Below are 9,199 nucleotides of genomic sequence, written 5' to 3' on the forward strand. Positions count from 1 at the left end.
GATACCTGGCAATTGACAAACCTACCTCATGGCAAGAAGGCCATTGGTACTAAGTGGGTTTACAAGTTAAAACGCAAAGCAGATGGTAGCATTGATCGCTACAAGGCTAGACTTGTTGCAAACAAGTATGCCCAACAAAAGGGCATTGATTATGATGAGACCTTTGCACCCACATCTCGTATGACTACCATTAGGTGTCTCATTGCTTTGGCAGTACATCATGGGTGGCATGTACATCAATTGGACATTAAGATTGTATTCTCGAATGGTGATCTACATGAGGAGGTGTATGTATCATAGCCTCCTGGTTTTGTTGTGAAAGGAGAAGAGTCTAAAGTATGTTGGTTGAAAAAGGCTCTTTATGGCCTTAAGAAGGCTCCTAGAGCAGCACTACAATTTTCATTGACAGCAGCCAGAGTACATTCTCAGTTGTGAGGAACCCAGTGTCTCATGCTCGCACTAAGCACATTGAGTTACATTACCAATATGTCAGGGAAAGACTCTGCTGTAGAGATCGGCTTGGTCTATGTGCCTACACATGACAGCATGGCAGATTTATTCACGAAGGCTCTTCCTCGTGAAAAGTTTGAAGCTTTTTGTAAAGCTTTGGGCTTATTGCCTTTTCAGGATAGATTGGCCATACCCTGTAAATGTTCACATCATCACTCCAGGGGAGATTCATAGCATTATATGGTAGTGATGTGTGTGAACAAACTTAGGACCGTCGGGGCACTTTTTCCCTCACTAGGAGGTTTTTTCCCCCATGCGTATGTACACCCTCTTATCTACTCATTTTGGGGTGTATACTTATCTTTTGTATTTGGCAAACATTTGTTAATTCTAATCTAAGCTTCTCTATCTTGTGTGCGTGCATTGTTGCAACCCTAACCCTAATTCCAACAGTTCGAACATAGGATAGTGAAGCTCCCCAAAAAGTGGTTTAAAAAGTGATGATGTGGCATGTAACGTTGCATTTTGGCATCTTAAATCTTGTTTGTGGTGTATCTTGAGCATTACTACTTGAAATTTATGAGAGATTGTATTTTTGAAATCTACTCATCATAAGCTTCTTAATGATATGTCACATGGAGGGGTTTCGACACATAAGATTGGTAGGGCTCACCATGACCCCATTGTTTAGAGAGAGAAAGAGCATGAAACTCCTTAGAGGGCCCCAAAATGAGATCATAATTTCCCTAATGATGATTTGCAACAAAAACAACGGTAGAATAATACCCTTCTTAAAGTGTCTCTCTATTTGCAAAAGTGATTAGAGGGCTCTCTTGGGATTAACATCAAATGGCTTAAGTATATTTGTGAAATAACTCTTTTTATCTTCGTGTCCCTCTCTCTATTTGGAACCGATGATCATAGAGCTACATGCTTCTCTGGGGCGGCTTAATGGCATCAAATGGCTCAAGTTTATTTGCAAAATAGCCTAAGTTATCTTTCAAGGCTCAATAAACTTGCAGTGAATAAAAAAGGCGGATGATATTGAACATTGATGGAAGAAGGTAGATGAAAATTCTAAAGGACTTGATTAATGAGAATTCTTTACAAATCTGACATACTCTACATCTTCACTCTCCTTTATAATCCAAGACGATTCATCATGTATTTTGAACAGTGTATAAGCACATGAATAAGACCCCAACTATCTTTAGGAGGAGAAAAATACTAAGAAGAAGTGCATTTATACACAGCAAACCCATCTGTGATGGGATGATAGCCGTCCATCAAGTTTTGTTTGCATATTTTTCATATATTCAAACTCTTATGCAAGATACTATCAATCCAATAGGTCTTTTTATCTTCGAGCCCCTCTCTACATTTGGAACAGATGATCATAGAGTTACATGCTTGTCTTGGGCTAAATGGCTCACCATGCAAAATAGCCTAAGTTATCTTTCAAGGCTCCATACACTTGTAGTGAATAAAAAAGGCGAAGGATATTGAACATTGATGGAAGAAGTAAAATCAAGATTCTAAAGAACTTGATTAATGAAAACTCTTTGCAAATCTTACATACTCTACAACTTCACTCTCCCTAATAATCCAAGAAGAAGTGTATTTATACACAACAAACCCATCTGTGATGGGATGAGGTTTTGTTTACATATTTTTCATATATTCAAACTTTTATGCAAGATACTATCAATCTGTTTGCCAATCCTCTCTCTCTCTCTCTCTCTCGTCTCACTTTTAATCTAGTATATCTTCCTTGTCTCTCTCTTTTTATGTGTCCCACTTTTAATCTAGTCTATGTATTCTGTCCATTGTCTTGTTTGTCTCAATCCTTAGGCTTGAAGATTTCTTTCATAGTGAAGAATCCCACTCAAAAAAAAAACGAAAAACAAACGTAGAGGTCCTTATAGAAATAATATGATAACCAGAAAACATGAGTTTTGCTCATGAAAGCACACTTTACCCTACTCATTTTCTGATTAAAAAAATATAATAAGGTTCAGCTCCATAATTTGACATGTATGAATGGAAAAAAATTGGTCAAAGATTGCAAACACTTGTTGGACAATTCAAAAAAGTAATATACGATGCTAGTCAATTTTCATCGCTCAAATCGAATGTACTTTTTCTTAGCGTTAAATCCCGTGATTCAAATTTTGATGTTTTAGTTATAAAACCCATTAACCTATACATTTTTTTTAAAATAAAAACCACATTATCGATGATGTGGCATACCCACACCAATAATATGTTGCAAAACCCAACTCCGTGCAAAACAATGTCAAAATATTTATTGATTTTATTTATACCGACGCCACGAAAACAGAAGTAAAGACAGCATCCATAGATCAGTTTGCGTCACAGGAAAGCGAGCGTTGCCGGAGTTGCAGATGATCATAAGAAATAGCATTCGTTCACGAGAGGCAGACCTGCGAGAGTAACATCAGATCAGTCAATGCGTAGGTTAAAATTAGGGTTATATTGTCGCACAGCTGCCCGGAGGCGTGCACTGTGGTGGTTCCCCTAGCAGCAGCATCCGATGCAAGAATAATTAAATACAGGAGGGAGACACAGAATACCCACCTGAGTACCAATCTGGAGGTCGTCGCAGTCAATGCCTGGGTTAACTTTTTTAAGTTGTGACACGGACATGTTAAAGGAGGTAGCGATTGAGAAGCACGTGTCGCCCTCTTCTACCACAACCGCAGAGTTGCACCTTGTATCGCCACCCACTATTCCCATATGATTATTCCCTGCATTCAATCCATAATAACCAACAGCTAGTAATCATACGTACATTAACGCTGCGCCAGCTCTCAGAACAGAAAACTCTTATCCAGGATCACGAGAAAGAAACATACAAATGGGAGATAAACATAGCAGTAACACCAGTATTGCGGGCGGCATCGCCATCTTTACCAACGCCATAAAGCCTGAAACTGGGCTCGTCAAAAGAGTGTGAGAACAGTGGGCTGGACTGAACAAGGGAAGCTGACGATGCCAGCTTTATAGTTCTTAGTCCTGTCGTAAATCACGTTCAATTCGTATATTTAGGGCGGCAGAATCTTACGTTACGACGATTCGTTTATATAAGGCCGCAGATTCTTACGAGGTTACGTCCGTCCTCTTGGTCGACACGTTCAATCGTTTGTTTTGAGTGCTAATGAAAATCTGGTGATGTGAAGGCGATGTGTCGTTTGCAGAGAAGCTGCTGCACTGTAGGAATCAGCCGTCCAAACACTGCCGTCCAAAAGCTGCAGTCCCCTATTTTGAAGGGTAGCTAATACAGCTCAGTGCTGATATTTGAAGCCTTCAGAGGGGTTTTTAAAAAAAGCCGCCCTCCAAACCTTCTAGAGATTCACAAAAACAATTAGAATTGACAAGGAAAGATTCAACAATATTCAAATTATGATAAATACACATAAAGGTGTAGAGAGAGAATGTCTAATCATTTGAAAACAAAAATAGCATTATAATTCATGTAAGTTTTGAGGTCTTCTTTCTTTTATCACCTCAAATATTATTCCATCCCAATCTACATCTTCCATGTTGTGTGGAGCTAAAAGTGAGATGAACATTAGCATATCAAGAGTTTTCAAGGCCAAACAATATCTATCTGTGCTTTTGATCCTGTTTTGCTCAGAAAAACCTCTCTCACATATTGTTGACCTAGCTGGTAATGTCACAATAGTGCAGGAAACATTTGTTGCCATTCTACTTCAGATCCACATTGTTGCCATGCATCAATGAGTCCCAGAGATGGATAAGACTCATATAATGCAGAAATAAATCTAAACAATTCCAACTCACTTTGCTTTTGATCAATGATAGGCATCAACGACACTCCAAATTTGCCACTACGTGTTTTGAGGAATTCCCTTGCTTGTTGTTGACAAATATCTTCATCTCTATTATAGTTTTTTGGTGAGAATATTCTTGCAGCATTGAACAAGGCAAAGTCATAAAACGACATCTCTAGGTTGTGTATAAGCCTTTCAAAATAAAGGGGTGGTTGCAAGATCAGGGTGCCCAGTTTTTTCCACTCAGGCACCCTTTAAACAGTAAGAAGAAATAGGTATTTGTTTACCTTTAGTGGCTAATCTCTCCTAGTAGCTGATGAAGGAATTTCCTTTTAAGTTCTTTTGTTGGAACATCATGTGCAAAGTTGGAAATATAGTTGCATAATCTGATTAAGCATTAGATATTCAAAAGTCCTCATTTTCTTAGATATGTACGAAGTCAATGTATACATCTTGTCCCAAATTTGGACTATTCCATAAAATGCTAATATCTTTTACATATAAATTCATATGAGATTCCCACTTTGGACCTTAGATCTTCACATAATATAGAGCTTAACTTGATTTTTTTTTGAAATTGTAAGCTATTTGTCTATTTTCTTTAAATATTTTAAGGTCTTTAAAGTGCTACAATATATGCCAAGTTTTGTACCCACAATGACTACCACTTCAAATGCTAAATCTTGTAGATCAAAAAAGTGGTAGATAGTGAGACATTATTAGAATGTTGTGGTTAGTCGAATTTCAAATCCAATGATTGAACTTTTAATGATCTCTTTTCCAAAATTCTTCCAGGCTATCAGAAGGCCTGCAAATATTAATAATCTTATTAGTAAAATTACAAATTTTGATGTAATTCATTTAAACCTATAGGGACTAGTGTACTTATAATGGTGCAATTATAGAAAAAATATTGGATCGTATGTGAAAAGATCATTTTTTAATCGTTTCATCATACTTTTGATTAATTAGACTAATTTATATTAATTTAAGCTATATTTGGTTAATTTGAGTGCATGTGTAGTTTTTATTAGTTCCTTGATCTCATTTGAAGTACCTTGCCTCCCCAAATTTGCTCTCCAAGCATTGTCCTAGTCTAACATAAACTAGACAAAACTAGACACCTTGATCTTGCAACAACCCAAAGGCTTTAGCCAACGTTGTGTCATTTTTACCACACCTCTTGTCCCACTTGTACAAGGATTTCATAAACGTGTTCACAAATTCGTGATCACGTTAAGAAAACGTGTTATTAACATTCTAAAACATGTGATCACAACATATATTCACAAGACTTGATCTCTTACTGGCCAAAACTTACTATTCTTGTAAACCCATCGAGATTCTTTGTCTCTCGATGGGCCCCGCCGGGAAACAAAGAATCCCGGCAGGCATATTTCTTATTAATAAAAGGTGCCCGACACCCTTTAGCCAGCTTTTTGGGGAAGATTGTCCTTGTTTTGGGGGCGTCACATCTTTCCTTGAAGTGCTTAGGAGCGTCCTCGGGGGGGTCACTCGTATAAATATGTAAGTATCACGTGGGTTCAATAGAAGGACATTTTAAATATTTAAAACTTAAAGAAATATATTTACAGAGGGGATTTATTTATTGTATTTCAAAAAAAAATTACAGATTTGAATAGGAAAGGATACATTATATTCACTAAAAAATTCACAGATAAGGGACTTTTTAAATAGGCCTTGAACGCACGTGATATAGAGGATTTACATATAGTGACCCCCCCCAGGAAGCATCCTCTAGGGAAGAACGTCCTTATCTTAGGGGCTATAATCTTTCCTTGTTGGCACTCCTAAGGCTACTGAGCCACTAGTCCTCAATTCTTTGAATTGTGGGCAGAGTGTGGTTCATAGCTAATACTCGCGGAGATTTAGGGACAAAGTTGGAGTCACTTCAACTTTGCGTTCGAGCAGAGCAAGTAGTCTACCTTATTCTGCTCTATAAATGATTTGATGGAGCCAAGAGTCCTCCTTAGGGGCTTGTATTGGTTCTTGATATTTGATATAGTCTTTATTAGACAAGGGTCTATTGTCCTATACTAGAGTGTTGGGCAAACATAGATCTTTGATTTGCTTTGTCAATGTTAGAGTCTTAGAGAAGTTCTTTTGTCCTATACTAGAGTATTGGGCAATCATAGATCTTTGATTTGTTTAAAGTATCCTTAATTGGGTACGAAAGATATCCTTCATCGGGGGTGCAATGTGCATTGTATGCATGCTGTCAATTACATGTATCTTAATCTTAGAATACACATTTATATATTCGTCTTGTCTTGTCATGACGCTAAAAGTCTAGCAAAAATTAATATCTACGATTCTGTAAGTTGAAAAATAAAATTCCTATAGGCAAAAAACTTTCAGTCATCCTTTGTAGTTAGCATGAATCGTCAAATGGATGTCTTTCTCTTTTAAAATAAAAACAATAAACAACATATATGACGATCAACATATATGACGATCTTTTATTTTTGTCAAAATAGATTCAAACTAGTTTCAGATTTTTGCTTGGCTACATTTTAGCTTTTCAGTAATCACTTGGTTTTTTAAGGCTTCTATGTTTCTGTGGTGATATATGTTTTGTAATATGTGAGTGGCTTTGTTGTTACTTCGTTTGTGTATTCATTATTGTATGCTTGCTTGAATAGGTTATTTGAGATGGAAGAAAACGTTGGACCTAGCGATACTTCTAATAGAGCCCAAATTCATAATAGCAGAAAAAAAAGGCACCTGGGTTAGAGTGGCAATATGCAATTAACATTGGTGACTGATTCATAGATTGCGAGTGTACGCTATGCCACGCAGTAAAATCAGGTGGGGCGCCTCGATTAAGAGAACACTTTTTAGGTGGAGTGAAGAAAAAAGGCCGAGGATGTATCCACCCCTCTGCACCTGCAGTGGCCAAACGTTTAAGAGACAAAATGCAGAAGAAAGACGCAAGGAAACTGTTCTCATCTACTGCCAATGTATCGAGGCAGGAAGAACATTGTTGTTCTAATCATCAAACTTTGGAAGCATCGCCGGCTTGTACTCCGAACTTTAATGTGCAACCAGAAAGTAATCTACCCAGTGCATCTTCTTGCAAGCGTCACTTTAACATACCCATGCGTCAAACTTCCTTGCAGGAAAGCTTACGTAACGGTCTGCTCAATGATGCACATCTCGCCCTTGCTGAAGCGATCTACTTTTCAGGGAGTGCTATGGTGATGGTGGAGAGAGCATTGGAAGAGAGCATGGAAGAAAATCGGTGAATTTGGATCAGGGTTTTCACCGCCTTCGTATCATGCTATGCGAAATGATCTATTGGAGAAATGCTATGCTCAAGTGAAAGAACGTGTACATAGAATAATGCTTAGCAACATAGAGCTTTCTGGATGTAGTATAGTCAGCGATGGATGATCCAATGTACAAAGAAAACCATTAATTAATATAATGGTTGTTTCACCTAGAGGTGAGACTTTTATGCGTGCCGTGGATTCGGCTGGTGCAATAAAATCTGGGGCGTATATTGCTGGTATCATTGCCTCTATGATAGAAGAAGTGGGTGCTAAAAATGTAGTCCAAATTGTTATGGACAATGCAAAAAATTGCAAGAATGCATGGTTAATTGCTATGCCACACAATGCACATGTGGACACACTCTGCATCTGTCTCACCAAGTATATCAAGTGATAGTAGTGGCCACATGGTAGAACATAGTGGCCGCTCCAACCGTCGAATGGTTTGTAGCACACGGGACATTGCGAGGTGGAGGAACTAGTAGCACCGCTAGCAGCCCCCACAAGCTCAGGATGCATAAAAAAATGTGAAATATGATTCCCTTGACGCATAGGATTTAAACGTGCAGATAGTCCTTGCACATCTTGGCTAAGCCGGGTGAGCTGCTCTTGAACCTCTCTGTTGGCCGGGGGGGAGTTTGGGCCTGTGACAATCTCACTGCTTCTTGCTCCTTCTCTGCGAGCTTTGCCCCTAGGTTGTCTTTGACCGCGTTCAGCTCTAGTCCAGCCCCTTCCACCATGAGAGCAAGCTCCTCTCTTGTGAAGGTCACTTTCTCTTCACGCAAATCGTGGGTGTTGACAGTGACCTCTCTAGAAGCGAAGTCCACAGGCGTTTGCAGGACAAACTGGGCATACAACATCTTGGCAAAATACAGTGGAGCGTCTGCATTGTGGAGAGGACGACCGTACACTTCTAAGAATATTCGTTCGGCATTATTTCTAATGTCGTCTTGATTGCACCGCGACACCTTCCACCTTCCCTTCTTGATCTCGCCATCTGGGCATGGCCATATCTGTTTAATCATATCTATGGTGGTTATTTGTTTGTTGATGTCTTTCCATTGGGCATAAGAAGGGTTTGCCCATTTTGACAACCGGCACGCCGTTCTAGTCGCTTCACGAGCAGTCAATCCGTGTGCAAGGGATTTCATGTGCTCGTACGACTTCTTAGCCAGCTCGTGGCTCTCGTTCGCGTGTGTCTGCACGAATAGAGGACAAATAAAGATGACTTTAGGCTTTTAATGAACTATAAAATAAAACGTACAACAAATTCATCATTATCCTCAAAAACTTAATTTTAAACACCACGAGATGAAAGATGAAATGCAAAGACTCGGAAAGTATCCACTTAACATAAAAATAATTCAAAACATTGCACACACTAGAGAACATTGGTCATTCTTCAAAGTAAGGTAGACACCATGTTCAATTACATAATAGGATTAAATGATACAGAAAGCTCCACCAGCGGACGTTGCGCCCTTGCTGGTTCAGTCTTAAGTGATCTAAAAAATTCTGCTACTTGCAAAGAGAGATTTTCTCTCATCACGATTAGGAAAGCACATCCAATTTCTGACTTTATATATAATTGCGTCCATGGTGGTTTGTCGTGAGTACTGCCGCCCATCCACAACTCTTGCA

The 9,199-nt window shown here is 38.8% G+C and overlaps 1 protein-coding gene across 1 annotated transcript; it reads right to left on the bottom strand.

Moving 5' to 3' along the window:
- Positions 1–2,734: 2,734 nt before the first annotated feature.
- On the bottom strand, positions 2,735–3,482 carry LOC147606907 (lysM domain-containing protein ARB_01488-like). The gene is made up of 3 exons (XM_086791301.1): positions 3,327–3,482; positions 3,049–3,218; positions 2,735–2,894 (listed from the first exon to the last, which is right to left on the bottom strand). The coding sequence occupies exons 1-3, from the start codon at positions 3,391–3,393 to the stop codon at positions 2,880–2,882; spliced, it is 252 nt and encodes an 83-aa protein (XP_086647427.1). The 5' UTR covers positions 3,394–3,482; the 3' UTR covers positions 2,735–2,879.
- Between the last annotated feature and the right edge of the window lie 5,717 nt (positions 3,483–9,199).

This window comes from Cibotium barometz, chromosome 56, assembly GCF_041138505.1.
Source record: "Cibotium barometz isolate CiBa-2024 chromosome 56, ASM4113850v1, whole genome shotgun sequence".
In the NCBI taxonomy this organism is placed as follows: Eukaryota; Viridiplantae; Streptophyta; class Polypodiopsida; order Cyatheales; family Cibotiaceae; genus Cibotium; species Cibotium barometz.